The 18938-nt window shown below is 38.1% G+C and overlaps 1 protein-coding gene across 1 annotated transcript; it reads left to right on the top strand.

Annotated features, from left to right (window-relative positions):
• Nucleotides 1-4024: 4024 nt before the first annotated feature.
• LOC145775169 (ras GTPase-activating protein 1-like) lies at nt 4025-18934 on the top strand. The gene is made up of 20 exons (XM_082586404.1): nt 4025-4152; nt 4325-4424; nt 5016-5128; nt 5717-5817; nt 6161-6262; nt 6580-6730; nt 7249-7460; nt 7704-7875; nt 8326-8410; nt 9712-9789; nt 11214-11371; nt 11679-11810; nt 12226-12370; nt 12925-13032; nt 13549-13743; nt 14195-14403; nt 14607-14730; nt 15344-15469; nt 15587-15706; nt 17467-18934. The coding sequence occupies exons 1-20, from the start codon at nt 4046-4048 to the stop codon at nt 17554-17556; spliced, it is 2628 nt and encodes an 875-aa protein (XP_082442530.1). The 5' UTR covers nt 4025-4045; the 3' UTR covers nt 17557-18934.
• Nucleotides 18935-18938: the final 4 nt, after the last annotated feature.

The raw sequence follows: 18938 nt of genomic DNA, 5'->3' as shown, positions 1-18938 counted from the left end.
AAAAATAAAAAAATGTAGGCTATTGTGTTTCTTTGTTGTGTAGCTGTGTGGATCGCACATCAGAGAAGATGGCAAAGCGTTTGGGGGTCTGGCTCCTTGGATAATCACAAAAAATTGCTTTTCCCTAATGGAAATCTGTTTTAAGAGGCCCTAAAATGTGGCAATGAGCTTATTCTTCCGGAAGCCCGAGGTCCACCTTCAACACCCAGAAGGTTCGGATTCGGACCGTGGTCCGCCAGTTGAGTAGCCCTGGTCTAGGCCTACATTCAATCCAGAAAAAATAAAATAAAAGCTAAAATGCATCAACTTTTACAACAACCGAAAATATAAAGACATTGAAACAGTGCAACTGTAGTGGGTTTCGTTCGTGAGGGATAAAAGCGAAATTAAACAGTTTGCAGCAGTGAGAAACTATGATGTCACACATAACGCATTGTGATGCGTATGTTTTTGACAGGATACATTGGCCATAGACTAGAACATCAATCGCCCAGAGCGAAAGAGAAAATTGAATTGAGTCCTGTCTTTGTCATGAGTTACCAAGGGGGGTGGGGGGACTTATATACAGAGGTGGGCAGTAGCGCGCTACTTTTGTAGCGGCGCTACTTTTTTGGTAAAAGTAGCGGTAGCGGTGCTACTTTTTAGCTGGAGTAGCGGCGCTATTTTTTTTCCAAAGTAGCGGTAGCGGGAGAGGCGCTACTTTTTTTCAGTCGCACTCCCGCTACCCGCTACTTTTTAATTTAAATTGAAAAAAATTCTTGTTTTTTTGCAATACTGGCGTGGTCAAACAGCTATATAATTGGCTTGGTTGCAAAGTTTCGGTCTTTTCTAGCTGACGTCAACTTCTTCGGCGAATATCTCCGTGTGATGAAGCCTATCTGCCAGGCTTTAGACATTCTTCAGGGCAAGTCCAAGGCACATTACGGAGTCTTGCTTCCAACCATCACAATTTGCGAGAAGAAGTTGACCGAGATCAGCTGATCTTGTGACCTGTGAGGAGTTGAAAGTGAAAGTCCTTGAAGGCGCGAAGAAACGATTCAACAAATGCTTCAACAACATGAAATGCGTTATGGCATCATGTCTTCATCTCTCCTTCAAGACGTCGTGGCTACAATTTCTGCACTACGTTTCCACGGATGATGCTGACGCACTGCGAGAAAAAGTCAAGACAGATATATTTCGACTGTTGCGGGAGACATCAAGCCAGGTTGATACCGAGAAGAGTGACACCAACACCAGTCATGACCCCGAGGATGTATTTTTTGGAGTGTTTGCGCCATCCCGTGAAACGTCGGTGCACAAGGAAGCAGCAATTGTGGACGCCTTTTTTTCGGACAAGAGCAAGTCCTTGAGCTTTTCAAATACCGAGTTAAAACATATCTGTTCAATACAACACCCCCATTTCTTCCAGTGCTGCGGTGGAGAGACTTTTCTCTGTTGGAAAAGATGTGCTTAAGCGAAAGCGGGCAGGACTTAGTGACTCTCATTTTGAAATGCTTGTGTTTTTGAAAGATGCGTAACAATAAATTTCCCCTAGAATGCGTTTTCTATAACGATGTTAAAATGACAGCGTAAACGAATGATAACATTCGTTTTCAAGGTCATTTTTGTGTCACTAGGGACTTGAGTGTTTCCTAGTGTCATTTTAGACAAAAGTAGCGGAAGAAGTAGCGGTAGCGCGCGCTACTTTGGCCCGAGTAGCGGTAGCGGGTAGTGCGCTACTTTTGTAAATTGGTAGCGGTAGCGCGCGCTACTTTGGCCCAAGTAGCGGGTAGCGCGCTACTTTAAAAGTAGCGGGTGCCCACCTCTGCTTATATACCAGTCCCAGGTATAACCTGTCACACCCCACCCCCCTTGGTAACTCATGATAAAGTCATGACTCAATTCAATTTTCTCTTTTGCCCTGGGCGTGTGATGTTCTAGGCGTTACCATAGATGACTTGGCGTTGTCTTGTGAGTCGGAGTTTCCAACCAAAAACCTCAAAAGTTGTGCAACAAAATAAAAACATAAAAATAAAACACAAAAGTAAAAAATATATTGAAATCGAAATTTTTGTCTCTACTTTAGTGGGGGGGGGGGGTAATTTTGCATTAGTTACCCCCCCACTCTGATTGGTGGGGGGGTAATCACCTCTGCGGCCCCCCTCTAACGGAGCCCATGATACATGGTAATGTTATGTAAGTGAGATATGAAAGGCTACGTCGAGGGATGTTGGGCCAGGGCTAGATAACAAAATCTTGCTGTTAATGGGACTCCTTTTTTGCCTCCCTGTTGTTGTGATTCTTTTTCTGAGCTTAACTTGATTCATTGATGAACATATCCTGATAAGATTGCCATGTCTTTATTCAATGCTCTATCCAATTATTGCCAGTCTTTTGTTGAGTGCTAAATCGCCAGGTCGCAATCGCTTAAACAGCAAGTGCAAGCTTTATGATTTCAACATCGGTGACTAGACCTGTGTTTGTAGTTCAATTCAAAGCCTTTGAAAAATGTGTGAATCTGCCAGGAATAAGCTCCTGAAAAGGTTTTTTGTTTTTAGAGATAAAGAATATTTTTATTTGGCCTGCTGTGTGAATCATAAGCTACAAGTGCAATGGACATAGAAATTATGATCAATATTCTCTCAATTAAATGCTTTGCTGTTGCCAGTCAATATTTACACTCAATTAGCATATTTAGAAAAGTCACAATGCTAATTATTATTAAAGTATTTTTAAAACTTATTGAAGGAATGGAATTGAAAGTAGGTTGTTATGCTCTATCTTCACTTTTTGAACATCTTATCGTTTGCAAGCATTCTTATCTTAAAGTTGTTGCTCACAAGCTAGAGTAATCCCATTCTAGATAAACTGAATTTGAAATTTGGTTTCAAAATAATCAACTTATGAGATTTATGTTTACATGCTTAAAATAACTTATATTTACTGTGCATTTTTAAGATAAGTATGGCAGCCGAAGTGTTTGATCAAAATAGCATAAAATTTTAGTTCCAGTTTCAACTTAAGGGTGGTTAATATTCCACTTGTTACTGACATTTCACTTTGAAATAGCAAATAAAATGGATTCACAATACAATCAAAGTGGAACACAACGGTACATACAGGTATGAAGGGCATTAGAATCCAATACTGTAGTTGATTCGTCAAGTTTATAGCGAATATACAGTAATACTTTTACCAAAAAGTTGAACTTGTTTGACAATTTGAATCTAATCTGAATTCATTGGGACCAAGCCAAATTGGTCTGATTAAGCAGTGAGAACAAATTTAAAGTGAGCAGAAAATTGTAAATAAGTTTGGATTCAGGACCATCCAAAACTGGTCTGATTAACTTGGGCTTATTAAGCGAGGTTGACTATAAAAAAATGTCGATTGTACTAGGCTATACTTCTTGAATACTAATTTAAACTTTAACTCAATAGCCATCTTGGCATGACAACTTATCTGATCATTTTGATGATAATTCCTGCGCCCATGATGAAGTTCATGACGATGATTTGGATTTGATGATGAATAAAAGGGAATTACCCGTTGATGCAAATCAACTCAATCCACTTCCTCAGCAGGGGTAACTAGAATTGAACTGATATTTTTGATGTGATCTGACTAGTGGCAAGAAGAAAAGTTACCATAGGTTTTGTAAACTCAACCTATCGAAACATGCGTTTACCTATGGTTGGTCTTGAGTGATTTGTAGGAAAGATTACTTAACCCTGATAGCGAAAAGTAAACATTTGCTATTTTATGATATTACGCTGTTTTATTTACACCATTATTTTTTTTTCTGACATTTTGCTTCATGCAACAGTTGAGATTGTTTATTAAAAAAAATTTCTGGACCAAATCATCACTAGATGTTTGGGTGCAGATTATCTTAAGACATTTTGTTCAAAGACTTGTTTTATTTTGAATCAAACTTCATGCTTTGATTGTGCTTCATTCTTGATTCGCATCAATGTTCTCATATGTATGTTTGTTGAAACAATGTGTTTTATACAGTTGGTACCATGGTAAGGTTGATCGTCGCATTGCAACACAACGTTTAATGGAAGTCAATGTTCCTGGCTGTTATTTAGTTCGAGAAAGTGACAGACAATCTGACTGCTATGTTTTATCGTTCTTAAGTGAAGTCAGTGGAATTGCTCATTTTCGGTGAGTGGTTTCAATGATCATAATTGGCATTATCCAGTCCATTCAACAGTGAAACTACAACTAGAAATACTATTTATTATTTCAGGCACACTTATTTTCACATTATACTAACTTCATTGTAACAAAAATGGTTTTAGTTTCCTCGACTTCAGCAATATTTTGTTATGATTAGAATCATTTCTGTTTGTGGAGATTTTTACATCGGTGGTCGACAATTTGACTCATTAGAGCAGTTGGTGTCATACTACACACACAGATCTTGTTTACTTGAGGTAACAACAGTACTTTCTACATATGTGATGTATTTTTCAATTTTTTCTAACAGATTGTGTTGAAATAAATGTACTTTTCGTGATTATTAGGGATAGTAGTGTTAGATGTAGCTTTTCTTGATCAACTTTTCTGAACGGTGCCGATCTTGCAATGCTGAATCCAAGTAGATCTTTAATTTCTCTTTATTATTGACCAATCATTCTCACATTCTTTTCACTTTTTTTAACAAAATATTTTCATATCTAGACAAATATTAGTTTGTGCTTTTGCGAGATCCACTTTGACATTGTTTGGTTGCTTCTGTTTGAGAGTTTTGTGGCATATCTAGCCCATTTAAATATGTTTTCTCACTTTACTTCAGAAATTTACTTTTTAAGAAAAGTAAACACTGCAAAAAGTAATTGCGAACAGTAATATTAGTGGCTTGTTAAAGAATAAGGCTAGCATACACTGTTTTTAAAATACTTTTATCTACATTACATACATTATGTAGAAAAACGCTCACTTATAAATTTCTTTTTTGAATGAATACAGTTGTCACGTTTCAGCCAAAATTGACTTTGGCTTGAAATATTTCTTGTTTATTTTAGGGTGAATATTTAGAACACCCTGTTTCTCCACCGGAACCGGTGGATGACAGAAGGAGGGTGCAAGCTGTTCTTCCTTACCAGAAAGTTCCAGATGCTGACAATGATGAATTATCGTGAGTTGTATACTCCTTATAAGCTATCAGTTCGATATTCTTGAGTTGTTGATATTCTCAAACACCACAAATGTCTGAAACCGATCATAGGATGAAAACAGCTATTTTAATCCTTTATTTAGTAGCAACTTGGTATATTTTATTGTAAAAAAAAACAATTTCGTGCTGTTGACTTATTCCATTTTGACAATGTCAATCGACATGTTTGTCTGCGTGGGGCCGAAAACTGCACTTAGGAAACTCTCAAGTGTGGAGTTCGCCAATTGTACATTCGGCATAAACTGTCATGCTCTTGAACGTGGCACCAGGCACCAGACCACACTATGGGCCACGCTATCCACAATGTTCATTAACTGTTTCGGTTGCTTTTCATACTGCGTTACAGCAACACATAAACAGTACGAAGACCTGGTGCACGTTTTTTGCTCTTTAGTTTGAAAATCGTGTATTTTGAAAGCAGTTTTATTTTTTTAAGGTTGGTTTATTAAGCTTATCGTAACGAATTCATTCTTTAAAAACCTTTCAGTTGACAGGGTTTTAATGTAAAGAGCTATCAGTTTCTTAGTAACGATCTTAAGCGTTTGCCAGCTTCGAGAAAGACGACATATTCATCGTTCTCAATGACATGGAAGGAGACTGGATGTGGGTGACGTCACAGCGAACAAATGAAAGTGGCTGCGTGTTCAAAGGTTGGTCGAGTACATTTACAAGATATCGTGTTATTCTAACAAACTAGGGCAATTATCCGATTTATGACAGCTGTTATTGCTAATAAGCGATTTGGACATTATGTTACATTTTTGCATAGCCTATTTTTGGTAAACCTTCTTGGATTTCAACATCGAGAAATTGGACATCATGTTGCATTGTTGCATTTCCTTAGTAAAAGTTTACGTTTTGCGTCTTATGCTGTATGTGTAAGTTTTACAGTTTCCCATGACGTCAGATTCACGCTGTCTAAACGATTGGCGCGACCGAGCGTGCAGACCAAGCGCAAGATTTTCTGTTGCATTTCTATTTTTGACACCACAGGATTAGTAAAAGAGCTGCAGGAAGTTGTAGACCCTCACGAAGGCAAGGAATGGTTTCACGGCAGTATTAGCAAGGAACAAGCTTATGATTTGCTTTCAACAGGTTAGTAACGTTTTGTTTTCGACTTGTTAAAGATTTATTTGCGCTTGCACGATTTTGTACGTCTGGTGATGACTTGAAAAATGCTAGAAACCAGAATTACTTCATGAAGAAAGATTTTTGTCTGTAAGGTTTTGCACGCAAAGAGTTTCCGTAAGGTTACCAAAAATGCTGTTACAGCCTAGTTCAGTTTTATTTGAACTGCAGTCAAATGTTTTTAACTTCATGACACTGTCAACATCGTAAAATCATGAGAGCAACGGATATCTGCAGTGACTACAGCGGCTACGTAAAAACACACATTCTACTCTATATTTTAGTAAGTGAGGATGGCAGTTTTCTGATACGGAAGAGCGACACGACTCCAGGAGGATACGTTTTATATTTCTACCACAATCATAACATTGTGAGGTTCAAAATTCTGAGACAAAGTTTCGATCGATTCGAGATGGGAGGAAGATCTTATGAAAGGTACTTTGCTTGGTTTTAAACTTCCAACGGCTGGTACAGGATGTAATATGACAGAGTTAGCCTTTCCCTCATTAAACGTGAAGCCAGCGAGACAGGAATACGCTGACACGTCGTGACTTTACCGGTGTGTGTTATTATGGTATGGTCGCTTTCTTTCGTGATCATGCAGGAAAAGCCAAGACAGGTTATAAATTCTCGACGCAATTTAAAGTTACTTTATCGTACAACTTTTAACGTTCTTTTTCTTTGTGTCAATCTTTTTTCGCCAGTTCAAGGATCGACAGGCTCAGCTTTTACCACCCATGAGTAGTGGCGATGACTGTTCACTGACTGTGGTGCCTTTACACTTTATGCTATTCATGCCAATACTCTACATTGCAGTTTGACTCTCCATCGTAACGATTACACAATGCACTCCCTGATCGAAATATGTGTGTTTAGTTGTAATGGATTTATTCTTTTTGCTTGATGAGAGCGGTCGTGAAGTTGAAATCTCAACAACGCATATTACCTTTCAGTATTGATGACATCATCAACCACTACAAACAAGAACAAATCGTGAAAGGGCAAACTTTAGTCAAAGCAATCCCAACGACAATGAACATCAGCCAAGAATGCGACATCGACATTTACAATACTTTGACAAAGGTCACCGCTTCTGACCAGCACGGTTCGAGAGCCATCATCAGCGAAACCAATGTCTTGAAGAAAGGCCAACTTTTGATAAAGGGCAAGTATTTGACAAGCATAGTATCACCAACGTTTTTTTGTTCGTTTTTTTTTACCTCATTTATTGAAAGTTTTTTTTGTTTCATCAATATTTCACAGCTTGAAATTTTTTTTTATCTACAAGATGCTGCATTAACGTGACTTATGTCTGTATACAGCAGTACACAATAGATATTTTCAATGTTAGGCGAAGGTCTTTTATCGAGGAATTAAATAATTGTGAAAATGCATTAACAATTGTCAGGGACAGGCAAGAGGGGCCACGATTCGAAGAAGTGGAAATCCATGTTTTTTGTTTTGCACGGAGAGAAACAGCACCTGTACTATTTTGAGCACGAAAAGAAAACGAAGCCAAAAGGATTGTTTGACCTCAGCTATGGCGCCGTGTATCCTGTTCACGAGACTTATTTTGGAAGGTAAATTCTTCTTAAAAGTGTCTGCTGGGGCTTATGTGTCTGGTTAAATGAGAAAGGAATAAATGATTGATTATAATTATTATTCTTATTAAAGGTATCTGAACTGATTTGTATCTTTTCAATCATGGTTTCGAATTAAAACGTTCCCACAGCAAGCTGCTTCTGGTCAGGATCCTGGCAGCAATTGGCTCAAGTGTTTTGAGGATTGGAGATTACTTTTCACTCAGCAAGCAAAATTCTCTATTTTTATATTAATGTTTCAACACTGTAACGTTTTCAGACATTGAATCATTGTAGAAAGAACGGGATTTTCGGTATAACTCTGCCATTTGTAAAGAACATGCACGTAAAAGTGTATATGGATCAGTGTTTTCTTATTTGACTAATTTCATCAGTGTTTTTGTATTTGACAAATTTCTTGTCACTCTCAACTGGTTTTATGTGTTTCAGGCCTCATTGCTTCCAAGTAGTCATTCGAGCTCTCAATGAAGTGTCTTCATCTTACTTCTACGCTGAATCCTCTGACCTGGCTCAGGTGTGTTTGCACTTTCAGTTGACTTAAAAGTACAAAGCTGCTGCTGGAAGGAAAGTTTTTTTTATCACTTTTTGTAAAATAGAATGTTTAGTTGTTTACTTTGTTTTTTTTTCTGACACTGAAACAATAAAAGCTCTTTAGCTTGCAATGAATGTAAAAATTAACTGTGTGGAAAATTAACCCTTCTATAGTGCGCGTGTAAATAGAGTTTTGCATATCAAAAGATTCCTAATAATTGTGCAGTGTGTATCCATGCATTCCGGAAAATAATAATGTAGGATTCACACATTTGTTGCCAGCTCACACAATTGAGTTTTCGGAATGTTTGGGCGTTGTGGTGTTTTCTTGAAAGTGATGAATTTTATTCTATTTGTGACAACTGCGATATATAAATGATGTAAAATTTAATAACGTTTGAGCTAGTGTTTACTCAGTTATGATACATCGATACACAACACACACAAAAACTAGCTAGCTAGATGTAATGTCTGCGCTCAACCCACAGCTTGTTCCATAATACTGGTGTGCACATTGTTGCTAGTTGCTTCCATGGTTGTGGAATTGTCAATTGTGTTAAGGGATGTCCTCAATTGGACTATGTGCTTTAAAAAATTCATAGTGTGAAGCAAAGTGCAGTCTTTCTGGTCCAACTTCATGGCCATTTGCAGGCTTACTGAAGTCGGAAGGATTTTGGTGCTTCCGAACCTTAACAAGGTGCAGAATCTAATTGCAGTATTTTTAGCTCGGCACCACACCGCTGATTGCTACTATCCATCCTCCCTATCAAAGTGTTTTTGATGTAAAAAGTATATTGCGACCGAAAAATCCATACTGCCCTTGCTGTGATTCTGATAATCTTGTTTTCTCTAAAAGCACACTACTGCACATGAATATTTTATGAGATTAAAACAAAATTTCTGTTCAGCTGACATGATGAAGATCAGAACATGTTTCCTGTTGTGTTAAGCATTACATACATGACTAACATGTTCAAAAATATTTTTAATCAACCTCGCTAACAAAATGAGTTCTTTTTACATCAATTCAACGTCTGCAACGTCTAATAAATCGATGCAAAAGGGACTCACTTTGACTACGTTGCGAACAGACGCCTGATTTGATCCAGGGACTCGACCACCCACGAAATCTCATCCCAGACAGTAAATCAATCATTTTTACATTGATTCAACGTATCAATGTAAAAACGGTTGATTTACTGTCTGGGATAAAGTAACCCAACTATAGTCGACGATTAATTTTGTCGCAACGTAATCAGACCGCAACTTTGTTTCGTTAAACAGGAGTGGATGAAATTGCTTCGAGCCAATTGCGCCAGTCCTCATTGCCAACCACTTCCAAAGCCAAACAGTGCTCGCCAGGTTCGAATCGACTTTGTTTAATCCCCTTCCATTCTTTTGAATTATTTATGGCTCCTATTTGTCCTTATCTGAACTTTGCTGCATTGTTTTTTTAATCACAACTGGCTCTGAAATTTTTAGATATTTAAAAAATGCCAAAATTTGACATTGATGTAACGAGATAATGCCACGAGTTTTTAGGTGATAAAGTTAGGTTAATCAGGTGTATTGTCAGTTCTTTAGTAATATAGTACTTGACTGCTTTAAGTGGCGCTTGAGAATAATAGTTCCATACTTTAATTTAACAGTTGCTGGTTTGCATATTAGAACTTGATACAAGTCATTGTGACGCATGTATTTTTTTCGATTTGCTTTTGAAAAACTGTCTTGTATGCTAACATTAATTAATACCCTTTCCCACTGTCGTGTCCACAGCTGTTTTGTTGAATGTATGTTTGTCAGTGACATGATTGCGAATACCTGTTATGGTTTTGTCACAGTAGCGTTTTCGTGAATGCAATGCATGCACGGCATGCCTCATTCAAATTCGATAAAAAGAAATAAACTTTTTTCATTAAATATTATAAAGAACTTTATCCTTACCGAATAGTGGAAACAAAAAAGAAAATTAAATAAGCATTTTATGTGAAATTAAGTTTCATGCAGTATTATAAAATAAATTTATGGTGAATTTTTTTTTTGTACAGATTTGAAAACCCCGTTGAAGAATTAAGTCAAATTAAAATAACTTGGCAACACTGCATGCAAAATTCAATCTACATGCCTTTCCTGCAAAATTTTGATGGAAATGCGCTATTTAAGAAGTGGGCAAACCAATATAAATTCGACTTCCATGTGGCTGTGCCTGAGATGTTTTAATTAAAACCTTTCATGTTTTTACGAAATTTGGCTTGAAATTTATTTTTGGTGTCCCTATTAACATGGTATTGTTATTGGTAGCCACGTAAGCAGTTTTACAATTGCATCCAGTTAACCACATGGGCCACCAAAACAATATTGTAAGCAGATATTATGTAACAAAGTCTAGTTCATAATAATGTGATTGTATTTTGAGCTTAAATCAGACTGTAGACTGGCTAAAATGTAACTAGGCCTACAAGGCATTTGATTTGAAGTAATAAAAACGGCTAAAGGTGATTTTGTGAGCTTTTTTTCCAATTGCTAGTTTTGTTTTATTTAGACAACTGTACTTTTTCGATGTTGTCCTGATATGCCACATAGTAGGTTACAGTAGCGACACCAACAGACTACTGTTAATATTTGCGGCAGTTTGGCACTGGCGTTGTTGAATTACATGTCTTCGCAAATCAACCAGCATACCCCACTGATTGTCATTAATTAATTACTTGTAATCACTGTAGGTGATCATACAATCTTGAAACCTTGCAGTTTTTGTCTGAGACTATTGACTTTACTTCGGACAGGTGAGAAGCGTTCACGTGACCATAGAAGAAGCTCACAAGCTGTCGGGCAGGGCAGGCCACCGAACGTACTGTACCTTGTCTCTTAATACTGTGCACGTTGGAAGGACCAAAGTGAAAGAAGGCCTAGAGCCGGTTTGGAACGAAGAGTTTTTATTTGAGTGAGTCAGTCTGTGTTCTAGCGCTAAATTTTTGTTGATGTCTCTGAGAAAGTCATTTTTGTCGGTTGTCTGTCACTTGAGTTACAATTGATTTGATTGATTAGTTATTTATCTGTCATCCGTGATTGAATCACGAGATCTAAAAGTTAACATCCCCATAAGTGATTTTAGACTGACGTAATTTCCGGTCGTACAATCTAGTCTTCTTTCAAAATAGTTCGATTAACTAATCAAAGGAAAGTTTCGAACCTTCTGATCGCTTTGCAACCGATAGTCTATAAAACGCTTTCCTCGCCGTGTGTTCCAGCGACATCCCTCCAGACGTCGACTCCATTACCATTGTGGTTCACAATGCAGCGAAACGAGGAAAGCACGCAGTCATTGGTGACGTCGGTATTCACTTCAGTAAACTTAGCTCTGGAAAATCTATTGATGAATGGTAGGTCCACAACATTATAGCAACATATATTGATGTTTAATCGTGGTATCCCGCTTTACTTCATACCCAGACAGCAAAAGCCGTCATTACATTCAGACGTTAGATCAATGCAAAAATGATGGATTTTACCCAATGGGAACATTTGATTGGTTTTTAAAAATCCCTACAAACCAAAAATTCAGTCAACGTCTGTACAAGTTAATAATCATTCGCTATCTCCGCTTGCAGCAGATTGCGCATCAACATGGGTTACTTGACAGGGTTCCATGTGATTTTATGAGCCGTACTGCTTCCATGCTGGCTCAAAGCAGATTGGAAGAGGGTAATATGTCACCAGATTATACATTACTGTACATTTGTGTACAAGTTGAAGTAATGTCAAAATGATTGATTTGTTGACTCTTTTCCGTTCCAGGTACAACGTTGTACCATCCGGTGGGTTTGGTCCTGGAAGTGGCCATATATCTTCGGCCGGTTCTACCTGTGGCTCGGTGCGTGTACGTGCACGATATTGCAATGAACTCATCATGCCAGCCGGGGAATACGACTTACTTAAAGAAGTGAGCTTGTTTGCCTGATTGTCGTCGAGCAAATATATCTCACAGTAGCGTTGAAGAAAAACTTTGTTATAAAATCTCAAACATTTCTGAAAAACAGTGCCGTGATTGTTCACAAATCAGTAAATTAATATTTTTGACAACCAGCATATAGGACCATTCAAGTATCGTTATGACATTCAAGTATCCATTTCCTTGGTTTTCTTTCTCGTATGATGCCTGATGCAATATCACGCATGGTGCTTGAATAGATCTTGAAACATCTTTGTTGATAAATCCATTGCAAGGGACTTTGTATCTTTTGCGGGATGTTTTACAAATTTTGCTGGTGGAAAAGTATAGAGTGTGTTTAACCCACCCAGCAAATAATCTTTTTGCATCGACTCAACGCTTGCAGACGTTCAATCAATGCAAAAAATACTGATTTGCTGGCTGAGAAATTGCCTTTCATCCGGACCATGTGTTTTCAGTTTATGTTTCTTGACGGTCGACAACTCAACGTACTCCTTTTTTTTATGATAAACAAAGAGCAAATAGATTTCTGTTTCGTTCAACAGCTCGTGACTACTGATATGAAGGTGATTTGCGCGTTGGCTGAAATTTGTGGCCAAGACAGAACGATCCTGGCTTCCGTTCTCCTGAAAATATTTCAGGAACAAAAAAATGTAAGTTTTGTTTTGTCATAAAAATCAATTTAAAGTTTCAAAATAATTTTGTTAAGACAAAAGACCAACTTAAAGCTACCCAGCCAAGAGCTACGTATATTTTTAATGGATTTCTTATGTTCAAAACTACGGTATTTGCACGATTTTTGACTCAGTTCCTTGTGCAGTTTTATTTATATCTTGGTTACTAAGCTAACCAGTATGTTGGCTTATGCAATTAGACAAGGGCGTTGATAAGGAGGTCTGGGAGGGGGTACTTTTAGACCTGGGCCCGGAATGATTTTAGGGTCCCGTAACCTTTCCAAGGGGCCCACATACTTGAAGAAACCGCAGCGTACTCTTTGGATATAGTGAGTTTTTCTTAGAAGTGTCTTGATTTGGAGCCCGAGGATCTCATTGGTACCGAAGCCAAATTATCCTCTCAACGGCCATAGCTGTAGCTGATTTTGATGCACGGTACCGCTTCCAAGAATTTTTTTTTACTCTGCAACATGTACCTATCTGCAACTTTACTAGGAAACTGAACTGATACGAATGTTGAATGAGCGTGAAATAAATTCCAATGAATCAGAACCGGAGACATTGTTTCGAGCGACAACATTGGCTTCGACCTTAATGGAGCAGTACATGAGAACAACATGTTCCAGCTTTGTGTCTCTGGCTCTCAAAGACGTTGTTAAGCAGATAGCAGAAAGCAAGCAATCATGCGAGGTGGGCATTGTAATGAGTCACATTGAAATTACGTAAAAATACATCAAAATAACAACAATGAGGCGCATTATTTTGATCCATTTATTCAAATGATAAAGTTTAATGAAAAAAAATCAAGTTTAAAGCTTAACCAACCGACTTGTGTGCTTTCGTACTGTATTGTGCCATTGGACTGTTTGGTCACCACGAGTTATATTGACATATTTTTACTAGTCTTTCGAAACAAGCTCCTCTCAACAATTATTATAGTTTCATTTGTTAAGCATGTAATGAACGTATTTCATGTATTTTATTTCAAGATGGTGTAGTTGTGTGCTGCTAAATATGTCACTCCGCAATCGGTTCTGGTTGCGAGGTCAGATGCTTGTGCAAATTCCTGCAATTGAAATAAAATCAAGAATGGAAATGTATCATTTTATATAAAAATTAAAGTCGTACGTTTTTTATTCAGCTCAATCCAGCTAAATTACAAGGCGATGGTGAGGAAAAGATCGATGTCAATCGCGAAACCCTGCTGGGATATGTGCGTGCAATCCTGGCGTCGATTTTAGTCAGCGAGTCGATCTTTCCGAAGGGCGTGCGCTACGTTTTCGGCCATCTGCAACACTGCGTGTCACAAAGGTGGCCTGATCACCCTACTGTCAGAATCCGTGTGGTCAGGTAGGCATTGTGAGCGCAGACATTCTATAACTGCGTAACTAGATAACAGACCTATAGATCACGGCCAGATGACGATTCCAGTGCTTTTCTATTCATAATCGGTGACTTCTGAAAAGGTTACCACACTTGCTTAGCTAAGGGGTATACATTTGAAAAAAGGAATGTTAGAAAACGAAAATAAATACATGTGGTATTACTTGCAGTGGTTTCATGTTTTTACGCTTGATATGCCCGGCTATCATCAATCCGAGAATGTTCAACATGATCACGGAAACACCTTCCCCTGTTGCCTCCAGGAACTTGCTTCTTGTTGCTAAGTCAATACAGGTGTGGCATGTTGAAAATAATATTCTCTCCCAACCTACGCTGATCTACTTCACATCATCATGCGCTTGCTGGGGCATGAAACCGAAAAACTTTAGATGAAGAATTTGAAATCTAAATAAACGTTTATAAGATATTTGTCGAGTTCGTATTTCTGCAGCAAATGGCTTAGCGATAAGCTATGACGTGTCTGTTGTTTAAGTTTCGGACAAAAACTAAACACGGTCTTGCTGCAAAAGTGAGTTATTTAATATGGTAACCATTGTTTCATTTGTGAGCCTGATTCGTCCTTTTGAAGTTCAATTTTAGTAAGTTATTGTCAGTGTCATGTGTTGGGTTCAGACGAAGATGATTGTTGGATTTCTTTGTGTCTAATATGTCTTGACTAATTGTGGGAATTTTTATTCTCTAACTCTGAATGTGTAATCCCAGTCCTTTCGCATCCCTGCTGAGGCTTTAAATCCAGACTCACTGGAGTCACTAGAACAGAAGTCACTAGAACAGAAGTCACTAGAACAGACTCACAGAAGTCACCTGTTTTCCGCTATGTCGTTTTAAATTATTCACTTTGTTTACCTGTTTATATCTGGCATAAATAGATCTGTTTGTGGCACAGAATCTTGCAAATCTCGTCGAATTCGGGACGAAAGAATTTTACATGGAATGCGTCAATTCTTTTATCGTGGAAAATAAAGCAAGGATCGTGAACTTTATCGGAGAATTGGGAAATAAAAATATTTCGGTAACTGCATGGTAACACTTTCGTACTCACCGGAACTATTTTCTTTTCTAAGGAGAGGTGTTATTTCGCAAATAAAATAAATTAAACTTCAACTTTGATTGTTTTGAATATTTCTAGTTGGCCAGTTCGAGGCACATCAACGACCGTTATAAAATCGACGTGACAAGAGACCTCGCTTCCTTGTTCCGAATATGCCAAGAACATTTGCCGGAGTTACAAACCCTATCCAACAAAGAGGTGGGGCAGGCTACTGTGTTAGATAATCGAGCTCTAGTTAAATTCAGAGTTACACTGGATTAATGACTTAAATACGAATTATGATAAACCAATTGTCCCCCGAACGTTTTTTCGGTAGGTTACTAGGTCGAGTTCATAATCTTATCAGCGTCTATGGGCCGACGATTCTCCTTCACACGCACAACAGTAGGCCAGTCACGTTGTCCGCCCCGGTAGCTCAGTTGGTTAGCGCGTGACTTCGTAAACAAAGAAGCTTCAAGATCAAGCGGCGGTGGTTCGACTCTCGGTGTTTGCGCTTGAACAACATATTCTAAGGACTGCTCTCCATTTGGCGGAACCTAATGGATGGAATAATTCCCGGGCAACAACGGTTCAACAATCGAAAAACTTCACTCTGTGAATCTCGGTAACCGGCCCTGCGTCAAAAGCCTCCACAAGTATGCGAAACTACCAGGAATAACCTATCAAGGTTTAGTCAGTCCGAGGGTAAACAACTAAACATTCAAAACCAACCCTGTATTTCCAGTTTCTTTTCTCAGTAACGTGTTTTAATATGACTTATAAAACTCGGTATTTCTCTAGCTGCATAATTAATAGTGCGAGTGTAGAAGTTAGATTAACTTGAGCTTTGCTGGACATGAAGTAAGTAGACCAAGCCACTTGTGGAACTAACGAATAGCCTACTTCAGAGCAGGCCAAGTGTCAGTTGTTTGTTGACAACGTGGTTCGACTTTCGGGGTTTGCGCTTGAGCAACGCATTTCAGGACTGCTCTCCATTCAGCGGCACCTAATGAATGGAATAATTCCCCGGCAACAACACTTCAACAATCGGAAACTTCACTCTGTCAATCTCGGTAACCGGCCCTGTGTCAAGAGCCTCTACAAGTATGCGAAACTACCAGGAATAACCAATCAAGGTTTTGTCAGTCCGAGGATAAAACCTCAAAACCAAACCAACCAACGTTCAAAGTAAACTAAACAGTTTACGGTCACCAACCAAAACCCACTTGTAATAAAGTTGTTAAAGGCATACTAAAGGAAAATTTCAAACCGGAATTAAGCATTAAAATGAGTAAACTGAACATTCAAGAATACATTTCAAAAACAATTACCCAAAAAAATTTGTTTTCAATGGCGCTGGCAAGGCCCAAAGTCCAGTGTTTCATTTATTTTCATTTTTTTCAAAATGACCAAAACGTGCAAACACAGCTCAAGAATACGTCATAAAGTCCAGCAATAACAAAAGCCACGTTACCAATCTGATGTTTTGAGCAAACTGTCTGCTGTTTTGATGTTAAAATGTGCTGTTTTGATGTAAATACATACATAGCCTACAGTCAAATCGCCCGCAGTAACAATTATTGCGTGATCGGTTGATTGCTAGACTTTATGACGTAGACTTTATGACGTTCTTTACAGTCGCACGCTTCGTTGCTCAGGCCAATCTCGTTTTGAAAGCTCTGACAAAAGCACGCGCACAATGGTGGTCAGACCGCAATGGGGCAAAATTTTATTGAAAATTGTTTTATGGTAGCATGTTAAACACAAAGAACGTGGAAAATCGCCAAGTCAGGTTTTTCCTTTAATACCCCTTTAAAATACTAAGCTTTCTGAGTAAAGCAGCTCGTTGGCCGGATTGACACCCTTCACGGCTTAGACTTTTGGGACCGCTGTTAAACCATATTGTTTGGAATAACATCTGAGCTGTTCGTTGCATAGAAACCGGCTTCTGAAATGTTACGAAGCGTTATTTGTTTCAGGCGTCATTGAAGACGCTTTTGGGAGTGATTGAACTTCTTAGTAAGCAACAGGCAGTTCATCAGCAAAGACTGCGTCAACAAGAACCTTAATGTTTCATTTGTATCAACGCTTTCAATGCACGAGTCCGTTGTTGTGATTCTGTTTCCAACTCCGTTTTACGTCGTTTTGGTAAATTTCATATCCGTAGGTTACACTATTGTTCATAAGTTCCGTAAGATCAATGCTTCCATTATATCAGTTGTCGTTTACTCTTGCAGTGTTAGTGTTCCTATCTCAATGGAGAGGATGTTATTTCGTAAAATATGTTCAAATAAAACTTCAACCCTGGTTTTCGAATGCAACAAGTTGCACTGAGATCTCTTGTGAATAATTAAATTTCTACTCAAAAACACCGCCTGCCCCGTAAACTGCTTTTTTGAATATGACATGGGTCATTTAAGAGTGTAGGTTAAAACCCTTCATAATAATTTACGCTACCTCCTACAGCACAAACATTTCAGTAATTTTTTTGTTTAAACCATGGATTTTCAGTGAAGTCTTAGACTAAGTTACAACATGCTACTGCGTCCGAAAATTAGGGCTCAAGTTGAATTCGATATTAACAGCTCCCCTTCTTTTTCTTATTAATCTTGCTAAGCAGTGTTTACATTTTTGCACATCGTTAATGTTTGTAGCAGAGTTGGATCAATTACATAATTTCTCTTCAAGTTCATTAGGCTACATTGCGCCTACATTTTAAATTGCTTCATAATTTACTTACAAAAGGAAATGTTTCAATGATTGTATGTCAAGTACATGACTCAAGCAACGTGATTTGAAATACTGTTGTTTAAATGCAACTTTTCACTGAAACTTCGGATAAGATTAAGTGCAATATTTTTTGACTGCTACAAAAATTTACCCTACATAGTACATATGCATAAACATTGAAACATTTTTGGATAAAAATTGGCGATCGTTCACCAAGCATGCATTGCTACAACATTACAACAAGTTGCTTGGCAACGTGATAGTTTGTATGTAACGTTTGTCTGGGACATTTGTACGATCGCCTTTAGATCACCATAAAAATCAAAACTTCTTCCGCCTATTACTTTTTGCAATACTTGTGCATCCCACAAACCACGTAGATTGTAGAACCTGCTGTCCCGTATGTCATACAAACCTCACGTCGTGCTTGAAACTTACCAAATGTAATTATAAATATGTTTGCGTTTATGCGTAAAATATAAACAAAAAAGTAGTGTTACCGTACTGAGATTGCTTTTTATTACCTTTGCACATTTATTGTTGCAATATTTTCCTGATCGTCATTCATATCACGCGCAAGCATGTTCGTCATTGATTTATTATGCGTAGCAACCTTGTGACTTTTATGTATCCCTGTTACAGTGCTTGTACAAATATCTATACTTCTTTGGTTCGATGTAAAAAAGACTTGCCAACCCGGCATTTAGCAACTTAACCACTT

The sequence above is a fragment of the Aplidium turbinatum genome, chromosome 8 (assembly GCF_918807975.1).
Source record: "Aplidium turbinatum chromosome 8, kaAplTurb1.1, whole genome shotgun sequence".
Classification (NCBI taxonomy): domain Eukaryota; kingdom Metazoa; phylum Chordata; class Ascidiacea; order Aplousobranchia; family Polyclinidae; genus Aplidium; species Aplidium turbinatum.
Note: the sequence above shows the minus strand (reverse complement) of the source record. Positions and strands in the feature narration are given on the sequence as shown.

Excerpts from the sequence above, each read along its gene's own strand:
- LOC145775169 (XM_082586404.1), top strand. The coding sequence starts at position 4,046 with ATGGAAGTCAATGTTCCTGGCTGTTATTTAGTTCGAGAAAGTGACAGA. Across the intron at positions 6,263-6,579 it reads TTATGATTTGCTTTCAACAG|TAAGTGAGGATGGCAGTTTT; the intron begins GTTAGTAACGTT and ends TCTATATTTTAG. Across the intron at positions 13,033-13,548 it reads TATTTCAGGAACAAAAAAAT|GAAACTGAACTGATACGAAT; the intron begins GTAAGTTTTGTT and ends CAACTTTACTAG.